The following is a 26,949-nucleotide window of genomic DNA, read 5'->3' as shown; positions in this document are numbered from 1 at the left end:
ATTTATTTATTTATTTATTTTTTGGCTGCGTTGGGTCTTCGTTGCTGCGCACGGGCTTTCTCTAGTTGTGGCGAGCGGGTGCTACTCTTCATTGCGGTGCACAGGCTTCTCATTGCGGTGGCTTCTCTTGCTGCGGAGCATGGGCTCTAGGCATGTGGGCTTCAGTAGTTGTGGCACATGGGCTCAGTATTTGTGGCTCACGGGCTCTAGAGTGCAGGCTCAGTAGTTGTTGCACACAGGCTTAGCTGTTCCGCGGCATGTGGGATCTTCCTGGACCAGGGATTGAACCCGGGTCCCCTGCACTGGCAGGCGGATTCTTAACCACTGAGCCACCAGGGAAGCCCTGTATTTTTTTTAGATTTCCCATATAAGTGATATCATACATTATTTGTTTTTCTCTGACTTATTTCAATAAGTATAATATCCTCTAAGTCCATCCATATTGCTGCAAATGGCAGAATTTCATTCTTTTTAATGACTGAGTAGTATTCCACTGTATACATATACACCACATGTTCTTTATTCATTCATCTCAACAGAATTCTCTTAAATCAAAACTCTGGAGTCCCATATTTATCTTGAGTCATAAAATTACCAACTATTATAGAAATAAAAATCTTTTTCCTCAAAGTATTCTTTGTGTGAAGCAGTCCTTCACAGAGTTGCTTCTGCCTAAAAGATCAAGTACTGAGTAGGTCTTTCTAGCCATTAGGGTTGAAAGTAGTGAATAATGGCCATTAGACAATAAACAGGGTATTGTGTGGGTACTAATAACTTATTTCATTGGGGCAATTACCTAAAAGCCCCTAAGGGCCAAGATACATCGGGAGGGTCTGACTCAACATGTCCCAGGACCCCCAACTTCCATGAGCGTCTTCTGTATGAGTGACAGCGCTGCCCGTGGGCCTAGGGCACGTGAAAATCTGTGGACTTTCACAAATAATAAGGAGGCTAAATTATGTATCTGAAATAAGTGAACACAATATATTCTTGTATTTCATTCATTAGAAAGGAGAGGCTACAAAGGTTTCTATTTTTAAGGCTGGAAAGCCCTACCTGGCAGAGATAACAGTTACTAAATATTGCAGCACGGATTCTGCCATTTCAAACATTGAAAATCCTGCAGGTGTGTATCACCTTGCAAAATTAATCGCCAGCAGTGGATCACGAACATCATCCAGTTCAAGGTGCCTCTCGGCAATGGACTGCATCTTAATGAGGGTCTCTCTGGTGGCCTGCTGCTCAGTGAGGGCCTGTGCAGTGGAGTCTTCTCCGTGTCGAAGACGAGACTGCACAGACTCCAGAAACAGGGTATACAGACTTTTTCTTTCTGCATCTGAAACATAAAGAAATGCGTAAGGTGAATTATGTTCTAGTAAATAACTAACATTACGAAATATTAAGTAAACTTATCTAAATATACTATAGCCTGGTATCTTTCCTTTGGCCTATGAAGGTCTATCCCTGTTTTGTTACCCTTACAGTATACTACCCTTAGTAAAACTAAACATTTTTATACCCTGTTAGACAATTGCAAAGTTCATGGTTAAACATTCAAAGTATAAGCTAGTTTTTTTCTGAACAGAGTAACAGCATAAGCAGGATGCCTGAAAGTAAAGCTACCATTATATTAGATAGCACTATGATAACACTAATAGGAATCACAATTACATTGGAAAAAACACTTTCAACAGTGGCCCTGGAAAGTTCTTTACATTTTATTATTCAGTTAAAAAAGAAACATTCCACAAAGTGAAAATATTACTTAAAGTAGATATAATAATTCAAACTAATTAACGTAACATTAAGATGATTTACAAACAAAACAACTAAGGTCACATCTATACCTCTCAAAGCCTTTTTAGTCAGTTGATAAAACCTTAAGTATATTGCTTAAATAACATCCAAAAAAAACAGAAATTATATCAAGATTTTCTCAAAATCTATGATCAAGTCTGAACCGTTCACCAACAAATTCCTATCTGCCAGAGTTCATGTCCTCAGGGGCCAAATGCTGCTCTGCATTAAGAAATAGCAGAGAATTATTGTTAAAGGACCAGTCCTAAGGCATCAAGAATAAGTAAAATGCATGTGGAACGTATTATCACTGCCTTTCAAACACCGTGATAAAAGTTTCCAATGAGGACAATCTTTTTTCAGTCAGGAGCAGCATTATCTATCAGTTTGATCATGGTGATCACTTCCATGAAAATAAAAGGCTTTGATAATTTTCAAACTGCAAAATAATGACGTATCTCAGGATGGCAAGCGTGAAGATTGGAGCAGCTACTCCACCACTAAGGGGTTACCTCTGGCTGTGGCTTGGCACGTGGTGCTCTCCATGCATTGCAGGTTCTTCAGCAGCTGCATTGACTTGCCAGCCATTATGATCTGCTTGAGGACGGGTTTCAGGAAGGACACCATGGTGTGCTGCCTGCTGGAGGGCCCTTGATCACTGCCAGAACTCGCACTAGCGTTATCACTCAGTTTTTCTTCGTTTTCTGTCTTTTCCGATACACTGTATAGTGTGTAAGTTGCATACCAAAAGTCTCTGTGATTTACCGGAACATTCTTGTTTCTATAGGGATTCAAAAGAATTTAAACTTTAACTTTTCTTCCTTAAAAACAACAGTATATCTATTCTAGCTTAGGCATGTTGTCCAAACATTCCAAAACACAGTAATATCAATTATTAGTAAAACAATGCAATCTTTAGGTAAAATGGGACAGATGTTTTACCTGACTTCAGCTTAACAAAGAAAAGTGGACAAATACTGTGAATGGTATAGGTAAAATCTAACTAAGCAGAAAGTTTCCTGAATTGGAATTAAACAAAATATGATTAATTTGGTTCTCTTTAAAGGTAGAATAAAAGTTTACCCATCTCCTCTGAAAGTAAACTCCAGAATTCCACATCATTTTTCCCACAATTATTTCCACTAGACTATTTTAACAATGAAACAAGGTGTACCCATCACTCCCTAAGGATAGTCAGAATCTCATTTTTACAAAAATCTTCATGTGCAACAGAAGAAACAAGACATAATGAGACCCAAGATTCAGCTAAAGAAAGGCCAGTTCTTTTATGTGAGCACTGTGTAAACAGGGTTACCTTTCTGTAGCTCTAAGAAAGTTACTCTCTCTGATGAGTTAAATGGATAGCTATCAATAAAAACATGTATCTAGGAACTTCCTTGGTGGTGCAGTGGTTAAGAATCTGCCTGCCAATGCAGGGGACACGGGTTCGAGCCCCAGTCTGGGAAGATCCCACATGCTGCGGAGCAACTAAGCCCATGTGCCACAACTACTGAGCCTGTGCTCTAGAGCCCGCGAGCCACAACTACTGAAGCTTGCATGCTTCAACTATTGAAGCCCATATGCCTAGAGCCCATGCTTTGCAACAAGAGAAGCCACTGCAATGAGACGCCCATGCACTGCAAAGATGAGTAGGCCCCGCTCGTCGCAACTGGAGAAAGCTCACATGCCACAACGAAGACCCAACGCAGCCAAAAATAAAATAAATAAATAAATAAATAAATAAATAAATAAATAAAAAAAAAACAAAACAAAAAACATGTATCTGTACAGAGTGCAGAACTTAAGACTGAGTTAAGAGAGTGCAAATAGTTCTATATTGCAGTTTCCATGATTCTGTTCAGAAAAATCAATTAAGTGAAGGGGAATCATCATAAATAGATTTTATGATGATTAAGACTTTCCTTAATTGTTTTATTAAATATTATACTAAAAAGGTAAAAAGAGCAGCTAATTAGGAGAAATAAATATATTAGAGGCATATTCTGTAATATTTTCACATCTTTTATCTCATAGATAATTTATTCCCATTGGTTCCCATTAATGAAGCCATCTGACATCACCTAATTCATTTTAAGGGACTCAGTGCGTCTTTCACCATACCAGCCATAAACACACGATCACTCAAAAATATAATTTGCTTATAAGCAAAGCTGTGATTGACATAAAACTTGGAAAAATCATTTTTGGACTGGTACCTGATGTCTTCTATAAAAATGCAACAGAACTTGCCTATGGATCATGTGAAGCTAACAGAAGTGTACGACCTCCACACGGGAGAAGAGAGGTCAAGCCAGCTCCTGGTGTGCCTCCCTCACCTCTGGATGATGAACTCCCGGGCACAGTCGCACAGGTGCCCATGCACGATCCACTCATCTACAGTCTGCAGGTAGGGCCGCACGGTCTCCACCCAGAGCGAGAACAGCAAGGAGACCTGAGGAGACAGTGCAGCACGCACAACCATTCTCAGAACTCCCTCATCTCCAGATAAAATGAGGCTCAAGCGTTTCTGAAGCACCTTTTAAAAAGTGATCCAATTTCTATGTTTTTTGAAACAAAGTAAGAAATTAAAAATCCAAACCACATGCTATAAAATCCTTATGAAAAACCTCACCTAAATATAAGAAGACCACATTGTCCATAGCAGGACCCTCTTAGGAGTGAAAGTTACAGGGACAACAGGTCTAAACTGGACAGTCCAAACTGGGATATGGTTATCCTATCCAAACAGTGCTATTAGCAAAATGTCCATTAACAACAAGGAAGTGATTCTGTTCTACTATAGTTCCTAATAAAAAGAAATTACAGAGCTGAAAGAAATCAACTTTTTATTGAAATGCAGTACCAAAATGGTGAGGAAAAAGAGTCACACCAACAAACTAGGCAAAACACCTAAATTATGTACCCAAAGAAACATGCAGCTTTCTAGATTAAAGTCTAGATTTGTATTTTTTAAAATTATGGTAAAAAAATACATAATATAAACTATACTGTCTTAACCATTTTAAAGTGTACAGTTTGGTACTGTTAAATGTATTCATATTGTTATGAAAACAGACCTCCTAAACCTTTTTCAGGCTACAAAACTGAAACTCTGTACCCATTAACTAACCCATTTTCTCCTCTCCCCCGGTCCCTGGTAACCACCATTCTCTTCTCTGTTTCTATTTGACTAGAAACAGAATTTGACTACTCTAGATACCTCATATAATAGATCTGTATTTTTATTTAAGAAAGAGTTATTACAAATATCTATATAAATCAGCTAGGTATTTTTCACATCTTGCTTTTATGTTTTGTTTTATTCTTGCCTCATCCATCTGGTGATCTTGGCAATTATAGATGAAAAGCTAGTTTCCTGCAGCCTCAAATTTAGAACCTAATTTGAAAACTCACAACAGCTGTCTGATACACTATTTTTACAAATATCTACGACAGGCTATCAACCACTCCTATGGCTGAGCAGAATTAGTCACACACGGTGGACTAGACAAGGATCCCCACATACAGTTTGCTCAGAGGCTTCTCCAACATTGTCATATTCAAGGATGGCTTTGTACAGGGTGTTGAGCAGGTGAGATGCTCGAACGACATTTCGAGTGTCAGGTGGAACTTCTGCTACTCCAGTACTAAACACTTTGTGCAGAACCTTGAGCTGAGCTAATCGAGGTGACAACTTGTCCACCACTATTGCAAGAGTTATTGTAGTATCTGCAAATATCAAGAAATCAAACTCATTAGCAAGGAAAAATATCTGCATTCAAAATGTGATATAAATGCTAACCTACTTATGGAAAGGCATGGCAAACCGGAGGATGGCAGGTTTTAATCTCATGTTACAAGGAACTGATTTCCCCCAAAAAAGAACCCCCTAAAGAAGGAAAAGACAACTCAGCAGAAAAATAATGAACAAAGGAAGTGACAATTCATGAAAAAGGAAATTCAAGCAATTCTTAAACATATAGAAAGATACTCAACCTCACTTATGAAAAAAAAATGCAGAATAAAACTACTCTGGGCAAATACAAAACAGACTACAATGGGCTCCTGTTTTAGTGCGGGGAGGCAGAGAGGGTGACTACTAAAGGCAACAAGAGCAAGTCCCTTCGTCAGGATGGCACAGCTCTGAACCCTAAATATGGAGGCGGTCTTACAGATCTACATATGTGATAAAATGTAAAAGAACGGCAGAAAGATACTGCTTACCTCCTCGCAAAAAAACAAGGCCCTGCAAAACTGGTGAAACCCATGTCAGACCTGCAGACTAGTTAATGTACTGTGCCAATGTCAATTTCCTAGTTTTGATAATGTACTATAGGTGTCAACACTGGAGGACGCTGGGTGATGGGAACATGGGACCTCAATGTACTATTTTTTGCATTAGTTGTAAATAAAAGTTAAGGGGGAAAACCTGCACTGGGTTACCATTTTCACCTGTCATATTGGTGAAGACCCAAAAGTTTGATAACACACTGCTGGCAAGACTGGGAACAAACGGGTACCCATATATATTGCTGGCAAGGGTGTAAAGTTATTTATCTGTACCTCCGTGGAGAACAATGTGGCAATATCTACTAAAATCACATATGCCATCACATACCCTTTGACTTAGCAATTCCACTCTTAAAAATTTGTGCTATAGGTAAGTTGGTGCACATATGTACAATTACTTGTATGTAAGTGGTTATCACTGCAGCACTGTTGCCAACAGGAAAAGATCAGATACAGCCCAAATGTCCATCAAAAGGGGGCTGGTCTATGATATACAACAAAATGCTCAATATGTAAAAAAGAACGAGGAGGCTCTTTAAATACTTGTACGGTATAATCCTCAAAATTTAAATTAGAAAGCAATTTGAAGAGAGCAGTTAAAAGACTACTAGGCATATGTATATGAATATATGTTGCTTGCATATGTCTAAATTATTTCTGGAAGGATGCACAAGAAATGGATCAGTTGGTTGTCTCTAGGCTGGGGAACTAATGCAGGAGGAAAAAATTTCACTGTAAATCTTTCTATACTGTTTGGATTTTTAGAGATATGAATGGCTTAAAAAGACAAATTTAAAATAATTTAAAAAAATGAGTGTATTCAGGAGAATTACTTATTTGCCATGTAATTTTCAAATCTTATATCAATTATTAACCTAAATGGCATTCAAAATATGAGTTACGTGTGTTATGAGTAAAAGGGAAGAATATTTAAATACCATTATTGATGATGCACTTCTCAATTTCTGTAAGTTCCTCTTTGAAACTAATGAAGTATTTGTACAGGGCCCACATGAAAGCCTGGTATGTTCTAAAAGGTGCTTCTGTCGACTTCTTAGGAACGGAACTATTTCCAGGTAACAGGCTTTCAGAGCTGTGCCCCATGATTTCATCAATAAACTCCTGGAGTCGAAACACAACCTGGCCATATGCTGCTATTTGTTCTAGCACTGATCGTAAACAGCTCTACAACAGAAGCAAACCAGAATGATTTAAAGTCAGTCTTCTGTAGGCATTCTAATTCATATCCCCCTCACTGTAAAATATTTCTTTTGTGACTTTTTTAAACAGTATGCTTAGTAAAAGACAAAGTAATAAAACGAGTATTTAGTTTTACATTCAGAGGAAACAGTGTAAGCATTAATTTTTATAAAATATAGAACTGTGGCTTATACTTTTAAAAAAACACATAAATATAAGGTAAATGTACTGTAGGCAAAAAATTTACAGTAGACAGCTTTCCCAATAAAGAATGACAGAAAATACAAATCAAAACTAAATATGAACACCACAAACAATATAAAAGAATTCTCTAAGCACTATAAAAATACAAACTTAATTTTGCCTTTTGTAACTTAAATATATTTAATAGTTAATTTTAATATTGCAAAATGTTCTAAAGTTACATAACCATGATTTACATAAATCTTATTATTTAATTTTAATTACAATAAATACAAATAACTTACATGTGTCAAATGAGTTACTATAATATTGTTCCTCACAGTTACCTTTCCATCTATCAGCTGAAATATAAAGAGCTTTTTTACCCCTGAAAGTAACCTGAAATAAAAAGATGAATGTACTTTAAGTTTAGAAAAATATTCACTACAGTAGTGCCTAAGAAATTTTAATAAAAGATTCAGAAGGGGAGGGTAAGGGAAGACAAAGAGGTCAGATAATTAGAAAATAGAAGACATCAGTCTTTTTATCTGATTACTTTAAGATTGATTATTTCAGTACCATCTTTAAAAAAGTACAAAACAGTATTGTCAAAACATTTCCTCACATACGTGATGGTCCAAACAGATCTTCCCACTTTTAAGCATGTCAGTATTATATTTTATGGCAGAAAGAACCAGAAACTGGAAATCTCAGTAGTAACAGCACTACATGTTACATTCTTCATCTTCATTTTTGTGTGAACACAATCTAAATTCTTAGATTCCTGGTTCCTAGGTACAGGGCACAGGTAACTCTCACTGATATGCTCTGCCTAAAAAGCAGTAAGCAGAAAATTAGAAACCTTAACTTGAATTCAGATATTTAAAAAGTGATAGTCTAATCCTGGTTAAATCATATATGACATTATTTAAAATGGAAAAGAAGTAAATATACCAAAATCTCCATGGTCGACTCTAAAGTTTGGGCTTCCTGAGTCTGCCAATCCAAATTTAGGTGTCCACAGGGACCTGACTTGGGTTCATACCTAATGGCCTATTTCTAATATGCATGTGAAAAACCCTCAAACATTTTTCTTCAAAAAACCAAAATTCTGCTTCTCATTAATAAAGTCTTTAGACTATGAATTAGGTTAACAGGTCTTACCAAAGGGTTTCCCGAATAACCTGCGTCTCAGTAACAAAAACTCTGTCATCTGGAACATATAATGGGTCACTGCTGTACAAATGTTGGTCCCTATTAGATAACAAACATCAAATGTCAATGAAAAGATTTCTCATTAAGTAAAAGTAGAAGTCTCAAAGAATATGTGTAATTTAGTGGTTATTTAACCAGTAATCAATAAGCAAATAAACATTAATACATACTTTAAATTTCCTCCCATATTCATTTTCACAAGTCAACTGATATACTCTCAGAGAAGCACTTTCAGAGCAATTCTAACTGCTATGTTTATTGCTGACTTCGGCAAATATTTAAAACTATGTAGTGTTGTTTTGGAAAAATAGTAACTATTTTTGCAGTAAGTACACTAAAACAGAAATAAAATAAATGGCCTAATATATACCAATCCATTCACTTTGAAAATAACAAATCAAAAGACAGATTATAGTTAAATAATTTCATTTTAAAAATAATAATTAAATAACAAAACTGCTTAATTGGAATTGTTAAAAATTTCAAGGAAAAGCAGATTTGAGATTTGTTTTCCCTTCTCACTTGGCTGCCTTGTGAATAAACCCGTTCTGCTGCAAACCTTGGGAGTTTCAGCACTTGGCTTGCTGCTCATCAGGCAAGCGGAGCTAGTTCGATGAGGAACTGATCACAGGTTAAGTGGCAAGTGCAAAGTGTTATGAAGAATAAGTGACTGAGGAGAGCGGTCAAGATGGCAGAGTAGAAGGACCCTAAGCTCACATCCTCTCACGAGCACAGCAAAATTACAACTAACTGTGGAAAGAAAAACTGATGAAAAACACTGAGACATACCAGAAAATGTTAAAGAAGGAACCACAACAAGACAGGTAGGAGAGGCAGACTCGTGATATAATCAAATCCGATACTCCCCAGGTGGGTGACCCACAAACCAGAAAATAATTATATTATAGAGGTTCTCCCACATGTGAGGCACGCCCCAGTCTGGGGGGTCTGGCACCGGGATGAGGAGCCCCCAGAGCATTTGGCTTTGAAGGCCAGTGGGGCTTGACTGCAGGAGCTCCACAGGATGGAGAGAAATAGAGACTCCACTCTTAAGGGCACACACAAAATCTCACGAGCACCGAGACTGAGGGCAAAGGCAGCAATATGATAGGAGCCCGGGCCAGACCTACCTGCTGGTCTTGGAGGGTCTCTTGGGGAGGTGGGGGATGGCTGGTGGCTCATCCTGGGGACAAAGACCCTGGTGGTGGCTATATCAGGGAGCATTCACCTGCGTGAGCTCTCATGGAGGCCGACCTCTGGGCACCAGGACCTGGCCCCACCCAGTAGGCTGCAGGCTCCAGTGTGGGGACGCCACAGGTGAAATAACAAACTGGGCAGGGACACAGCCCCTCCCCTCAGCAGAAAGGCTGCCTAAAGACTTCCTGAGCCCACAGCCGCCTCTACACACGCCCACAGATACAACCCTGCCCACAAGAGGGACAAGACCCAGCTTCACACATCAGTGGGCAGGCACCAGTACCTCCTGCCTGAACAAGGAAGCCTGAACAAGCCCCTGGACTAGTCTTACCCACCAGGGGGCAGACACCAGAGGCAAGAAAACCAGTCTGCAACAGGTCACTGATGAAATCAAAGAGGAAATAAAAAAATACTTGGAGACAAATGAAAGTGGAAACACAATGATCCAAATCTACTGGACACAGCAAAAGCAGTTCTAAGAGGGATGTTTACAGTAATACAAACCTAACTCAGGAAAAAAGAAAAATCTCAAATAATCAAGCTAACCTCACACCTAAAGGAACTAGAAAAAGAAGAACAAATAAAACCCAAAGCTAGTAAAAGGAAAAATCATAAAGCTCCACAGCGGAAGTAAATGAAATAGAGACAAAAACATAATAGAAAAGATCAATGAAACTAAGAGCTGGTTCCTTGAAAAGATAAACAAATTTGGTAACTTGTTTATCAGACTCATCAAAAAAAAAAAAAAAGAAAAAAAAAGAGAGAAGGCCCAACTCAATAAAATCAGAAATGAATAAGAAGTTACAACTGACACCACAGAAATACAAACGGTCACAAGAGACTACTACGAGCAACTATATGCCTAATAAAATGAACAACCTAGAAGAAATGGACAAATTCCTGGGAATATACAATCTCCCAAGACCGAATCAGGAAGAAATAGAAAATATGAACAGATCAATTTCCAGTAATTAAATTGGATCAGTAATCAAAGAAAGTCCCAACGAACAAAAGTCCAGGACCAGGTGGCTTCACAGGTGAATTCGTGAATTCTACCAAACATTTAGAGAAGAGTTAACAGCTATCCTTCTGAAACTATTCAAAAAATTTGCAGAGGAAGGAACACTTCTAACCTCATTTTATGAGGCCACCATCACCGATACCAAAACCAGACAAAGATATCACACAAAAAAAGAAAATTACAGGCCAGTATCACTGATGAACACAGATGCAAAAGTCCTCAGCAAAATACTAGCAAACTGACTTGAACAATACATTAAAAGAATCATACACCATGATCAAGTGGGGTTTATCCCAGGGATGCAAGGATGATTCAACATCTGCAAATCAATGTGATACATAACATTAATAAATTGAAGAATAAAAATTACATGACCATCTCAATAGATGCAGAAAAAGCTTTTGACAAAATTCAACATCCATTAATGATAAAAACTCTCGAAAAAATGGGTATAGAGGGAACATACCTCAACATAATAAAGGCCATATACAATAAGCCCAGCTAACATCATACTCAAAGGCGAAATGTTCTTCCTCGAACATTAGACACAAGACAAGGATGCCCACTCTTGCCGCTTTTATTCAACATAATTTTGGAAGTCCTAGCCACAGCAATCAGAGAAGAAAAAGAAATAAAAGGAATCTAAATTGGAAAAGAAGTAAAACTGTCACTGTTTGCAGATGACATGATAATATATACAAGAAAATCCTAAAGATGCTACCAGAAAACTACTAGAGCTTATCAATGAATTCAGTAAAGTTGCTAGATACAAAATTAATATATAGAAATCTGTTGTAATTCTATACACTAACAATGAAATATCAGAAAGAGAAATTAAAGAAATAATCCCATTTACCACTTCATCAAAAAGAATAAAATACCTAGGAGTAAACCTACCTAAGGAGGCAAAAGACCTGTACTCCGAAAACTGTAAGACACTGATGAAAGAAATTGAAGAGGATACAAACAGCTGGAAAGATATACCGTATTCTTGGATTGGAAGAATCAATATTGTTAAAATGACCATACTACCTAAGGCAATCTACAGATTCAATGCAATCCCTATCAAATTACCAATGGCATTTTTCACAGAACCAGAACAAGAAAATTTTAAATGTGTATGGAGACACAAAAGACCTTGAATAGCCAAAACAATCTTGAGAAAGAAAAACGAAGGTGGAGGAATCAGGCTCCCTGACTTCAGACTATATTACAAAATTACAGTAATTAATACAGTATGGTACTGGCACAAAAACAGACACACAGATCAATGGAACAGGATAGAAAGCCCAGAAATAAACCCACACGCTCATGGTTAATTAATCTACGACAAAGGAGGCAAGAATATGCAATGGAGAAAAACAGTCTCTTCAATAAGTGGTGCTGGGCACTGGACAGCTACATGTAAAAGAATGAAATTAGAACAGTCTCTAACACCATATACACAAATAAACTCAAAATGGATTAAAGACCTAAATATAAAACTGGACACTATAAAACTCCTAGAGGTAAACATAGGCAGAAAACTCTTTGACATAAATCTCAGCAATATTTTTTTGGATCCGTTTCCTAGAGTAATGGAAATAAAGAGAAAAATAAACAAATGGGACCTAATTAAATTCAAAAGTTTTTGTACAGTAAAGGAAATCATAAGCAAAACAAAAAGACAACCTGACAGGGAGAAAATATTTGCAAATGATGCAAATGACAAGGGATTAATTTCCAAAATATATAAACAGCTCATACAGCTTAATATGAAAAAAACAAACAACCCAATCAAAAAATGGGTAGAAAACCTAAAGACATTTCCCCAAAGATATACAAATGGCCAACAGGCACATGAAAACATGCTCAATACACTAATTATTAGAGAAATGCAAATCAAAACTACAATGAGGTATCACCTCATACCAGTCAGAATAGCCATCATTAAAAAGTCTACAAATAATAAATGCTGGAGAGGATTTGGAGAAAAAGGAACCCTCCTCCCCTGTTGGTGGGAATGTAAATTGGTACAGCCACTATGGAGAACAGTACAGAGGTTCCTTAAAAAACTAAAAATAGAGCCCCAATGTTCATAGCAGCACTATTTACAATAGATAAGACATGGAATCAATCTACATGTCCATCAACAGATGGACAGATGAATGGATAAAGAAGATGTGGTACACACACACACACACACACACACCCATACACACAATGGAATATTACTCAGCCATAAAAAGAATGAAACATTGCCATTTGCAGCAACATGGATGGACCTAGAGATTATCATACTAAATGAAGTAAGTCAGACAGTGAAAGGCAAATATCACATGATATCACTTACATGTGGAATCTAAAAAAATGATAGAAATGAACTTATTTATAAGACATAAATGCACTCATAGGCATAGAATAGAAACGTACTGTTACCAAAGGGGATAGCAGAAAGGGGGGAGAGATAAATTAGGAGTTTGGAGTTAACATATACACCTTACTACATATAAAACAGGTAAACAACAAGGACCTACTGTATAGGATAGGGAACTATATTCAACATCTTGTAATAACTCATAATGGAAAAGAATCTGAAAAAGGATTATATATACACACACACACATATATAAATGTATGTATGTATAACAATCACTTTGCTGTATACCTGAAACTAACACAACATTGTAAATTCAATACTTCAATTTTGAAAAATGTTGAAAAAAAAAGTTCAAGGAAGCATTTGATTTAAGTCACAACTCAAAACCAAATATTAAAATATCCAAGTTTCCTCTATCAACACATGAAATGGAAAATAGCTTCTTACCAGACAGCAGCTAGATTGGAGTGCAAATGTAAACTATGAGGAAACCTCGAGGACCTGACTGTCCAGTACTGACGGACCACATGTTGTTCCAGCCAGCTTCGGGCATCTGACTCATCTAGTGGAAGGAAATTTATTTACATTTAAGTTATAAGAGTTAACAACAAAATACTTGATCAGCTTTGATACAATATCTGGACTTACGATTCCATTCAAATATTCAATTGACAAAGGGTCTTTAAAATAACAGCTACTCAACAACATTTATATATATAATCATTTACTTAAAACCATATATATATACACACACACACATACACAGAGAGACATACAAAATTTAATTAAATGTCACTGCTAGACAGTAAAAAAAAAAAAAAAAATTACTCGATTTTAAAATGACCCATGAATAAAAACACACAATCAGTATACTTGAATAATTCAGTAATCATAAAAGAAATTGAAATGGTAACCTAAGATGTTCCCAAGCACCCCCAAAGTCTCAGGACTAGTACTAGGGTTTGAAGGATTAGCTATCTTATACAGATTGTTGTAGAAAACAGAAAAAGGGAGAGTTGCCTAACATTTTATGAGGCCAATATAACCTTGCTTCTAAAACCAGATAAAGACATGATAAGAAAAAGTAATTCATCAAAGAATAAAGATTAAAAATTCTCAATTAAAAAAGGCTAACCCAATCCAATACTGTAGTAAAAAAATAACAGAATGATCAAGGAAGTTTAGCTCAGGAATTCAAGAATGATTCACTATCAAAAAAATCTATCAGTACAGTACTAGAGTAAAAGTGATGAATTATAGAATTATCTCACAGATAAAAAACAGCACTTGATAAAGTTCAATACTTATTTATAATTAAAGACTCCTAGAAAAGCAGGAATAAAAGTCTTTTTTTTTTTTTTAAAGTTTTCTGGTATTGCCATGTGGGCCTGTGATGCTAGTTATTCTTTTTTTTTTAATTTTTATTTATTCATTTATTTATTTATTCATTCATTTATGGCTGTGTTGGGTCTTCGCTTCTGTGTGAGGGCTTTCTTTAGTTGTGGCAAGCGGGGGCCACTCTTCATCGCAGCGCACGGGCCTCTCACTGTTGCGGCCTCTTGTTGCGGAGCACAGGCTCCAGACGCGCAGGCTCAGTAGTTGTGGCTCACGGGCCCAGTTGCTCCGCGGCATGTGGGATCTTCCTGGACCAGGGCTCGAACCCGTGTCCCCTGCATTGGCAGGCAGATTCTCAACCCCTGTGCCACCAGGGAAGCCCAGGAATAAAAGTCTTAATTTTACAAAGGACACATATCCAGAACCTATGCCAAAAACTATCACACTTAATTAAGGAATTTTAGGGGCAACCCTCTTGGGATAAAAACTACACCAGAAAACCCATGCTCATTGCCACTGCTTCCTCTGCAGACAAGAGGGCTGGCCAGAAAAGAGACATGGTTAACATGTCATTAAGAAGATATAAGGTATAAGAACTGACAGGAGGGGCTTCCCTAGTGGCACAGTAGTTAAGAATCTGCCTGCCAATGCAGGGGACACGGGTTCGAGCCCCAGTCCGGGAAGATCCCACATGCCGTGAAGCAGCTAGGCCCATGAGCCACAACTACTGAACCTGCGCGTCTGGAGCCTGTGCTCCGCAACAGGAGAGGCTGCGACAGTGAGAGGCCCGTGCACTGCGACAAAGAGGGGCCCCCGCTTGCCGCAACTGGAGAAAGCCCTCGCACAGAAACGAAGACCCAACACAGCCAAAAATAAATAAATAAATTAAAAAAAAAAAAAGAGTTAAATGAAAAGAGGAACAGAACAGAGTTTACGCATAGCATAATACCAGTATGTAATTTTAAAAAAGAAATACGACCAACCAAAACAATGTACTTTACAAGAACTCAACATGTTTGAGAACAGATATCAAATACATTAGAATAGGAGTCTGCCACTGGGCTGGCAGAGAAAAGGAAAGGCGAATGAGAATCAGAAAGAGCAGAAGAGAAGAAATTAAACCAAAAGGCCCTGCACGGGCTGCTGCTGCTGCTCACGTGCTCTGAGCTGATTAATCCACACTCTACCCTAAAGGTCCAATTCAAGAATGAAAAAGAAAGGGAAGAGAAAAGAAAGCAGAAAATCGTTAGCATGCTAAACCAGCTTTAACTACTTTATGTGCATTTGGCAAGGTTCAGGTACAATGAACAGGGCTAGGTCACAGACCCCAGCTTCTGGGGTTAGCTTCACGGCTGTGACCATGGGAAAAACACTGTAACCATGCCTTTGTTTTTTATCTACAAAATGAGAAGTAGGATTAGATGTTCTAATCTCTAAGGTTGTTTCCAGCTCTTTCTAGATTCTACCAATTCATATTTTTTCACTAAAAACTGAAAAAGCAGACATTCAAATTTAAAATTAAATTGTAAAATAAATAAATAAATAAATAAATAAATAAATTGTATGGATCTTTTCCTTTTATTTAGTCACTAACTTTAGCAAAGCCAATCCTTCTCAAAAAAAAAAAAAAAAGAAAAGAAACAACCATTTAGGACTAACAAAGTTCTCAGAACTATATATAAAAAAAAAAGACCAAAATTGCACTGTAAATGCCTTTTCAACATTAATTCTATAGAGCTACTTCTTAGGCACTACAGAAGAAAGATCTACTAATGGTTTAAAAAGGTTTGTTTTTAAGGATGGCAGAGCTTACCAATATCTTAAACCACATGGAACTGATTCTCAAAGCTTGCCTTTCCTTCTAGAGAATTCTTCTATTAGAAAATGATGCCAGAATCTAAGAACACACACTACCTTTCCAGCTGACTTGAGGTCCCAGTTTTTTGTTTTGATCTTGTTCTTCTAATGGTGTCCTGTCCACCTGAATCCCAGAGTCCTCTCTGCTTAAAGGCTGTTGATCATCTTCATCTTCACTTTCTTCAGACCAATTCTGATTAAAAGAAGGAAATACACCTTACCCTTAGAGCACCTAACAACTGGAGCTATTTAGACTAAAAGATCAATAAAATTTCAGAAGAAAAGCAAAAACTTTATCAAATAAAACTTTTTTCTATATGTCTTGAAAGTTACTATTACAGGATGGAATTAGTTTTGGTGGCAAAATCCCAAGATTTACAGCACCTTAAGGGATACATATATTTTCTGATCAACTTCCTAGTACTGATGTTTGGGTGCAAAATCTTAATAAAACTTCCATAATAAACCACTCTAATTTAGTGAAGAGTGTTCCTGTTTTAGATAAGTTGCTGTACGGCAGAAGGACCCATAAAAATCATCTAAATAACTTGGCATGTATTTATATTTTCAGTAGCAAAACCACTGCTACTTACTGGTGTGTCTACATTTGAGCCAAGGTCAATTTCTTCACCTTCCATCAAGTATTTTCCCCAGTCGAAATCATCTTTCTTTTCTAAAATGTAACAGAAGAATTTCATCAGCTTGATCAAAAATATGTGGGAAAAAAACTCAAATTACAATAAAAAGTCTAACGAAACTCAAAATAAGATACACTTGGGAAATGAAAGTTCAAAAATATTGAAACACTCAATAAATTGACAGTCTAATACATTTAAAATTTCAATTTCTTTATCTTCAAAAGTGATTTTTCTCTTTATATAATTGAAAGTTTAACTTACAAAGTCAGAATTCATATTTTAAAAGAAAATTTACAACTACAGTTGCATTTAAGACAACAGAAATATTTTAGTTTCACAGATTTTTCTTACAACTTTTTATAAAATCTCGATGTCTGGTAATTAAGTCATAAAACCAATTTCTCTTTTATTTGTTATATATGAAGAGCATTTGGTAACGTACCCACTTCTTTATCTCTTGGTGTTTCCACATAATTGCTGTTTGAAGGAGAATCAGACAGACATAGAAGAAGTGACAGTATGGAATAATGTGCATCTGTCTTTAAAACAAGAAATGAAAAATATGAATCACTGAGGTTGGTAAGAGCTTTCTAAACTAGTTTGAGTAAAGAAAAGATAACCCCATGACAGTTAGGTCCTCAAGTTTTTTTCCTGGTTTAAGAAAACAAAAATCATACCTAAATAAATCTCAAACTCTAAACTTGTTTTTATAGTTCAAACGTGTACAGATAAGGAACCTGTCAAATAATGCACTACCTGAATCATAATGAGGAATCTCAGACAAACCTAAATTGAGAACAAGCTACCAAATAATTAGCCTGCTCTCTTCAATAATGTCAAGGTCAAAAAAAGAAAGGGTGAGGAATGTTCCAGATCAAAGGACACCAATTGGTGAACCCAAGCAAAAAGTACACAGGAGTTCCCTTTACTATTCTTCAACTTCTAAGTTTTTTTAAAACTTAAATTGTATTTTAAAAATCACATTTAAAAAGCTGCCAAAAATTAAAAATACTCTAAATATGCAAATAGTCATAAACTATGCATGGAAAGGAGAGGAGGTGAATTAAAATCAAGGAAGGTAAGGAAGTCTCAGGTTACCTCTCCCTATTATATGTTCTATAGTACTTTATGTACAGCTTCATAGTATTTATCATAATTATAATTAAACAGCTATTCACAACTACTTGGGTAGTGATGATCATGTCTTGTTTATTCCATATTCCTACCACCCAGTGATAATAGGTACACAGCAGATACTTGGTAAACTTTCCTGGGAATGATAAGGCAATATATCACGAATTCTCTGCTTAGAAATGCGTTAAATTCCTTTAACAAAAAAAAATAATTTTCATTCCATAGAGAAGAGTAGTCTAAAATGTAAATACTTGAAGAAAATAACTCCCAATATATAAAACTATGATTTAGTAATAATTGCTAACATCAGATTGTTTATTTTGGAAGGACTTTGTACATCTGAAACAGGTGAATGTTACCAGTGAAAGAGGAGAGAACTATGTACAGTAAAAGCAAGAGCACACACAGTGCCCTTGCAGACCTCCCTACCTTGCCAAGGACCAGAACTACCACCCTGTAGCTGCATGGTGATGCACAAAAGCAGCACATGGTCCTGGGAAGAGGACCTGGATGAGGCCATTCCCCTACCCCTTGCTCATTGTTTTGCTAACATCTATAAGGGAGCTTGACACCTAGAGGACTCATTAACTGAAGTAATCACTGAACTAAAAATTAGCATTAATGGCTAAAACATAACCTATCAATCAGCTAATATCATGTTTTAATTGAAGTCACTAATAGCATTAAAGAAAAAAGAAGACTGCTGCTAAAAGTTAGGGCCCTGGAACTTAACATTTAGATGATACAGGAGACTGTCCAAGATGGCAGATTGGGAAGACCTGCGCTCACCTCCTCCTACGGGCACACCAAAATTACAACTATTTACAGAGCAACTATCAGTGAGAATGCTCTGCAGACTAGCAGAACAGATCTTCTGCAGCTAAAGATACAAAGAAGGAACCACAATGAGATGGTTAAGAGGAGTGGAGACATGGTATAGTCAAGACCCATACTCCCAGGTCAGTGACCCACAAGTAGGAGGATAATTATAACTGCAAAAGTTCTTCCCAAGGAGTATGGGGTCTGAGCCCCCTACTGAGCTCCCCAGCCTGGGGGTCCTGCATTGGGAAGACAAGCCCCCAGAATGTTTGGCTTTGAAGGCTAGTAGGGCTTATATTCAGGGGACCCAGAAGGCTGTGGGAAATACAGACTCCACTCTTAAATGGCACTCACAAAAGCTCACATGCTCTGGGACCCAGGGCAGAAGCACTAATTTGAAAGGAGCCTGGGTCAAACCCACCTGCTGATCTTGGAGAACCTCCCAGAGAGGCAGGAGGTAACTGGGTCTCATCCTGGGGACACAGATGCTGCTGGCAGCCATCTTGGGGAGCTTGTTCTACCACAAGGACATTAGTATGGGCAAGCACCATTTTGGAGTCCTCCTCTAGCTTATTAGCACAGGGGGCTTACCTGCCCACCAGCCAGTCTGTAACAATCCCAGGGCTCCCAGGCCAGCTGCCAGCCATTTGGAGACCTAGCCTTGTCTACCAGTGTGCCCACGACCCAATCCCACCCACCAGTGGGCCAGCACCAGCCCCAGGACCTCCTGGGTCCTGCAGCCAGCTGTGCCAGGACCCAGCATTGCCCACCAGCAGTTGGGCAGACCTAATTGAGGCTGAGTCTGGCAGCCAACTGTGCTAAGGACCATCCTGTGTACCACTGCGCCCACAGCAGTCAGCCCACCACAACAGAAGGGTGCATGCAGCCCATAGAGGGGGCACCCATAGAACAAATAGCTCTGGTGACCAGAGGGGAGTGCTCTGCTGGGCCCTGTAGGGCATCTCTTATATAAGGCCACTTGTTCAAGTATGGGAAACGTAAGCATTCCACCTAATGAACAGAAGTAAAAACAGAGAATTAGGCAAAATGAGGTGACAGAGAAACATGTTCCAAATGATAGAACACAATAAAAGGCCAGAAGAAAGAAGCAAAGTGGAGATAAGTAATCTACCTGGTAAAGTTTCCAAGGCAATGACCGTAAAGATGTTCAACAAACTTGGGAGAAGAATGAACACAATGAGAAGCATAACAAAAAGTTAAAAAATACAAAAAAAAATCCAAACATAGGTGAAGAATACAATAACTGAAATAAAAAATATACTAGAAGGAATTCACAGTAGATTAGATGATACAGAGGAATGGATCAGTGAACTGACAGTAGTGGAAACCATACAAGCTGAACAAAAAAATTTAAATAAAGGACTGCTTAAGAGACTTCTGGGACAATTTCAAGAGTACTAAAATTCACATTATAGGGGCCCCAGAAGAAGGAGAAAGGGGCAGAGAACTTATTTGAAGGGATAATAGCTGAAAAATTCTTTAACCTGGGAAAGGAAACAGACATCCAGGTCCAGAAAGCACAGAGAGTTCTAAACAAGATCAACCCAAAGATATCCACACCAAGACACACTGTAATTAAAATGCAAAAATTAAAGTTAAAGAGAGATGGACTTCCCTGGTGGCGCAGTGATTAAGAACTTGCCTGCCAATGCAGGGGACATGGGTTCAATCCCTGGTCTGGGAAGATCCCACATGCCGCGGAGCAACTAAGCCCGTTCGCCACAACTATTGAGCCTGCGCTCTAGAGCCCGTGAGCCACAACTACTGAAGCCCACGCGCCACAACAAGAGAAGCCACCGCAATGAGAAGCCCGTGCACCGCAATGAAGAGTAGCCCCTGCTCACCACAACTAGAGAAAGCCCGTGTGCAGCAATGAAGACCCAATGTAGCCAAAAATAAATAAAATAAAAAAAAAAAGTTAAAGAGAGAATCTTAAAGGCAGCAAGGGAAAAACAAGTTACTTACAAAGGAATTCCCATAAGGCTATCATCTGACTTTTCTGCATAAACTTTGCAGGTCAGAAGGGAGTGGCATGATATATTTAAAGTGATGGAAGGAAAAAAACCTACAACCAAGAATACTCTACCCAGCAAAGCTATCATTCAGATTTGAAGGAGAGAGCAAAAGTTTTACAGACAAGCAAAAGCTTAAAGAGTTCAGTACCACCAAACCAGCTTTTCAAGAATTGTTAAAGGGACTTCTTCAACTGGAAAAGAAAAGGCCACAACTAGAAATAAGAAAATTACAAAAGTAAAAGCCTCATTGGTAAAGGCAAATATACAGTAAAGGTAGTAGATCAACCACTTATAAAGCTAGCAGGAAGGTTAAAAGACAAAAGTAGTGGGGCTTACCTGGTGGCGCAGTGGTTGAGAATCTGCCTGCTAATGCAGGGGACACGGGTTCGAGCCCTGGTCTGGGAAGATCCCACATGCCGCGGAGCAACTAGGCCCGTAAGCCACAACTACTGAGCCTGCGCGTCTGGAGCCTGTGCTCCACAACAAGAGAGGCCACGATAGTGAGAGGCCCGCGCACCGCGATGAAGAGCGGCCCCCGCTTGCTGCAACTAGAGAAAGCCCTAGCACAGAAACGAAGACCCAACATAGCAATCAATCAATCAATCAATCTTTAAAAAAAAAAAAAAAGACAAAAGTAGTAAAATGATCTATATCCACAATAAGTAAATTAAGGGATACACAAAACAAAAAGATATAACATCTGATGTCAAAAACATTAAATGTTGTGGGGAGAGGAAAAATGCAGGGTTGTGAAAATGTGTTCAAACTTAAGAAATCAGCAACTTAAAATAATCACGTGTATATATTAGCTTGCTATATACAAACCTCATGGTAATCACATACCAAAAACCTGTAATAGATACACACACACCAAAAGAGAAAGGAATCCAAACATAACACTAAAGATAGTCATCAAATCACAAGAGAAGAGAACAAAAGAAGAAGAAAGGAACAAAAAAGAAATAATAAAACAATCCCAAAACAATTAACAAAATGGCAATGAGAACATACCTATCAATAATTACTTTAAATGTAAGTGGACTAAATGCTCCAATCTAAGAATACAGAGTGGCTGAAGGGATACAAAAATACCCATATATATTCCACTCCTAAGAGTCTCACTTCAGATCCAAAGACACAGGCAGACTGAAAGTGAGGAAATGGAAAAAGGTTTTCCATGCAAATGGAAATGAAAGCTGGGGTAGCAATACCTAAATCAGACAAAAACAGACGTTAAAACAAAGACTGTAAAAGGAGACAAAGGACATTACATAATGATCAAGGGATCAATCCAAGAAGAATATACAATACCTGTAAATATATATGCACCCAACATAGAGCACCTAAATACAGAAAGCAAATAATAACAAACATAGAGGGAGAAACTGAAAATAACATGATAATTGTAGGGGACATTAACAGCCCACTTACATAAATGGACAGATCATCCAGACAGCAATCAATCAGGAAACACTGGCCTTAAATGATACATTAGATCAGATGGACTAAATAGATATATGTAGGACATTCCATTCAAAAAAGCAGAATACACATTCTTTTCAAGTGCACAGAGAACATTCTCCAGGATAGATCACATACTAGGCCACAAAATAAGTCTCAGGAAAATTAAGAGGACTAAAATCATATCAAGTATCTTTTCCGACCATGCTGCTAAGAGACTAGAAATCAACTACAAGAAAAAAATTGCAAAAACCACAACCACGTGAAGGCTAAACAACATGCCACTAAAGAACCAATGGGTCACTGATGAAATCAGAGGAAATAAAAAAATACTTGGAGACAAATGAAAGTGGAAACACAATGATCCAAATCTACTGGACACAGCAAAAGCAGTTCTAAGAGGGATGTTTATAGTGATACAAACCTAACTCAGGAAAAAAGAAAAATCTCAAATAAACAACCTAACCTCACACCTAAAGGAACTAGAAAAAGAAGAACAAATAAAACCCAAAGTTAATAAAAGGAAAAATCATAAAGCTCTACAGCAGAAGTAAATGAAATAAAGACAAAAGCATAATAGAAAAGATCAATGAAACTAAGAGCTGGTTCCTGGAAAAGATAAACAAATTTGGTGATTTGTTTATCAGACTCATCAAAAAAAAAAAAAAAAGAAAAGAAAAAAAAAGAGAGAAGGCCCAACTCAATAAAATCAGAAATGAATAAGAAGTTACAACTGACACCACAGAAATACAAACGGTCACAAGAGACTACTACGAGCAACTATATGCCTAATAAAATGAACAACCTAGAAGAAATGGACAAATTCCTGGGAATGTACAATCTCCCAAGACCGAATCAGGAAGAAATAGAAAATATGAACAGATCAATTTCCAGTAATTAAATTGGATCAGTAATCAAAGAAAGTCCCAACGAACAAAAGTCCAGGACCAGGTGGCTTCACAGGTGAATTCGTGAATTCTACCAAACATTTAGAGAAGAGTTAACAGCTATCCTTCTGAAACTATTCCAAAAAATTGCAGAGGAAGGAACACTTCCGACCTCATTCTATGAAGCCACCATCACCCTGATACCAAAACCAGACAAAGATATCACACAAAAAAAGAAAATTACAGGCCAGTATCACTGATGCACACAGATGCAAAAGTCCTCAGCAAAATACTAGCAAACTGACTTGAACAATACATTAAAAGAATCATATACCATGATCAAGTGGTGTTTATCCCAGGGATGCAAGGATGATTCAACATCTGCAAATCAATGTGATACATCACATTAATAAATTGAAGAATAAAAGTTACATGACCATCTCAATAGATGCAGAAAAAGCTTCTGACAAAATTCAACATCCATTTATGACAAAAACTCTCAAAAAAATGGGTATAGAGGGAACATACCTCAACATAATAAAGGCCATATATGATATGCCCAGCTAACACCATACTCAAAGGCAAAAGCATTTCCTCTGACATCAGACACAAGACAAGGATGCCCACTTTTGTCACTTTTATACAATGTAGTCCTAGCCACAGCAATCAGAGAAGAAAAGAAATAAAAGGAATCTAAATTGGAAAGGAAGAAGTAAAACTGTCACTGTTTGCAGATGACAAGATAATATATATAAGAAAATCCTAAAGATGCCACCAAACACTGTTAAAACTCTTTCATGAAATCACTAAAGTTGCAGGATACAAAATTAATATACAGAAATCTGTTGCATTTCTATACACTAACAATGAACTAATGAAGGAAAAATTAGGAACTCAATTCCATTTACCATTGCATCAAGAAGAATAAAGTACTTAGGAATGAATCTAACTAAGAAGGTAAAAGACCTATACTTGGAAAACTATAACACACTGTGAACGAAATTGAAGATGACACAAAGAAATGCAAAGATCTACAATGGTCATGTACTGGAAGAATTAATACTGTTAAAAGGACCACATTACCCAGCAATCTGCAGATTCAATGTAATCCCTATTAAAATACCAATGGCACTTTTCACAGAACTAGCACAAATAATTCTGAAATTTGTACAGCAACACAACAGACCCTAAATAGCCAAAACAATCTTGAAAAAGAAAAACAAAGCTTGAGGTATCACACTCCCTGATTTCAAACTATACTACAAAGCGATAGTAATCAAAACAGTATGGTACTGGCACAAAAACAGACACACAGATCAATGGAACAGAACAGACAGCCCAGAAATAAACCCACATTTATATGGGCTATTATTCTATGACAAAGAAACCAAGAATATACAATGGGGAAAGACAGCCTCTTCAATAAATGGTGTTGGGAAAACTGGACAGCTACATGCAAAAGAATCAAAGTGGACAACTTTCTTACATCATGAACAAAAATAAATTCAAAATGGATTCAAGACTAAGTATAAGACCTGAAACCATAAAACCCCTAAAAAAAAAAAAATAGGTAGTACACTCTTTGACATCAGTCTTAGCAATATTTTTTGGATATGTTTCCTCAGGCAAGGGAAACAAAAGCAAAAATAAACAAATGGGGCTGCACAAAATAAAAAGCTTTTATACAATGAAGGATAATATCAACAAAATGAAAAGGCCACCTACTGAATGGGAGAAGATATTTACAAACCATATACCTTACCCGAAATGGGTTTATATCCAAAATACACAAAGAACTCATACAGCCAATATTAAAAAAACCAATCAGATTAAAAAATGGGCAGAGGATCTGAATACACATTTTTTCAAAGAAGACATACAAATGGCCAGACACAGGAAAACATGCTCAATGTCAGTCATCATCAGGGAAATACAAATTAAAACCACAAGATATCACCTCACACTTGTCAGAATGGCTATTATGAAAAAGAAAACAAATAAGATGTGTTGGCGAGGATGTGGAAAAAAGAATTCTTGTATACTGGTGGTGGGAATGTAAATTGGTGTAGTCACTATGGAAAACAGCATGAAGCGTCCTCAAAAAATAAAAAATAGGGAGTTCCCTGGTTGCCTAGTGGTTAGGATTCTGGGCTTTCACTGCCATGGCCCAGGTTCAATCCCTGGTCGGGGAACTGCAATCCTGCAAGCTGTGCAGCACAACCAAAAAAGAAAAAAAAAAAACTACCATAAGATCCACCAATTCCACTAAACAAAAACATTAAATTGAAAGAATATATGCACCCTTATGTTCATTGCAGCATTATTTACAATAGCCAAGATACGGAAGAAATTTAAGTGTTCATTGATAGATGAATGGATAAAAAAGATGTGCTATATACATACAATGGACTATTACTCAGCCATTAAAGAGAATGAAATCTTGCCTTTTTCGACAACAGGGATGGATCCAGAGGATACTACGCTTAAGTGAAATAAGTCAGACAGAGAAAGACAAAGACTGTATGATTTCACTTATATATGGAATCAAAAAGCAAAACAAATGAAAACCAAAACAAACATACAAAACAGAAACTGAGTCACAGATACAGAGAACAACAGGTGGTCACCAGAGGGAAGAGGGATGGGGAATAAGTGAAATAGGTGAGGGAGATCAAGAGGTACAAACTTCCAGTTACAAAATAAATGAGTCACAGGGAAGAAATGCACACTATTGGGAACATAGGAATAATATTTTAATAACTTTGTATGGTGACACATGGTAACTAGAAATATCAAACCACTGTGTTGTGCACCTGGAACTAACATAGTGTTGTAGGTCAATTATACTTCAATTAACCTTTAAAACACGGGTTAATTTGCTCTTTTATGCTACCTGTTTGCAAAGAGATGAAAGTAAAGAGTTAGAGCTCCATCTCTAAATCAGCCATGTGTCCCTTCATAGTCTGTCTTATGAAGACCTGCTCAATCCCTGCTACTCCATGGAAAGTCAAGAAATACATGTACATATATATTGAATGAGTAATTCCATGTGCTGTACATTCATTATATCAGAGGTGGCCTTGAATCTCAAAGTTAGAAATAATTTTCCACTTCCACATCCTTTGAAATCCAAAGCTACAAAGAGCCAGAATTCCTAGTTCCAGTGGGGTTTTACAGATATGCCAAAGTCTTTGCTTATTTCTTCTAGAATAACAAATAACCCCAAATTCTCCTTTGCCAAACATCGTTTCAAGCCTGGAGGTAAAGTGTCATTTATTGAGTAACTCCTATGGAAACTATGTCTATCTATTTGTAAATCTAAGTAAAGTGGGGTTTAGAGATTCGCTTCTGGCATGATGGAGGAAGATGACCTTCAAATCTTCTCGCCAAAAAGCAACTGTAAGTCTGGACAAGACTGCCAAAGACAACCATTTCAGTGCTCTGGATCAAGCACAGGCATACAAATGCAGTGTTTATCCATGAAAATAACCTCAGGTAAGAACAGTGTGAGTTTGAGGCA

At 37.4% G+C, this 26,949-nt stretch overlaps 1 protein-coding gene across 5 annotated transcripts in view; it reads right to left on the bottom strand.

Moving 5' to 3' along the window:
- The window catches only part of TUBGCP5 (tubulin gamma complex component 5), a 57,481-nt gene that overhangs the window by 14,842 nt on the left and 15,690 nt on the right, over nucleotides 1–26,949 (bottom strand). For all 5 annotated transcript variants that reach the window (XM_007182898.2, XM_057551586.1, XM_057551585.1 and 2 more), the window contains 11 exons: nucleotides 17,535–17,631; nucleotides 17,048–17,127; nucleotides 16,512–16,647; nucleotides 13,710–13,824; nucleotides 8,635–8,724; nucleotides 7,776–7,869; nucleotides 7,026–7,272; nucleotides 5,324–5,526; nucleotides 4,134–4,249; nucleotides 2,310–2,578; nucleotides 1,138–1,336 (listed from right to left, as the gene is read on the bottom strand). In XM_007182898.2, coding sequence (XP_007182960.2) covers nucleotides 1,138–1,336; nucleotides 2,310–2,578; nucleotides 4,134–4,249; nucleotides 5,324–5,526; nucleotides 7,026–7,272; nucleotides 7,776–7,869; nucleotides 8,635–8,724; nucleotides 13,710–13,824; nucleotides 16,512–16,647; nucleotides 17,048–17,127; nucleotides 17,535–17,631 — 1,646 coding nt within the window. The remainder of the gene's footprint in view (nucleotides 1–1,137; nucleotides 1,337–2,309; nucleotides 2,579–4,133; nucleotides 4,250–5,323; nucleotides 5,527–7,025; nucleotides 7,273–7,775; nucleotides 7,870–8,634; nucleotides 8,725–13,709; nucleotides 13,825–16,511; nucleotides 16,648–17,047; nucleotides 17,128–17,534; nucleotides 17,632–26,949) is intronic.

Source organism: Balaenoptera acutorostrata, chromosome 8 (genome assembly GCF_949987535.1).
Source record: "Balaenoptera acutorostrata chromosome 8, mBalAcu1.1, whole genome shotgun sequence".
Taxonomy (NCBI): Eukaryota; Metazoa; Chordata; class Mammalia; order Artiodactyla; family Balaenopteridae; genus Balaenoptera; species Balaenoptera acutorostrata.
Note: the sequence above shows the minus strand (reverse complement) of the source record. Positions and strands in the feature narration are given on the sequence as shown.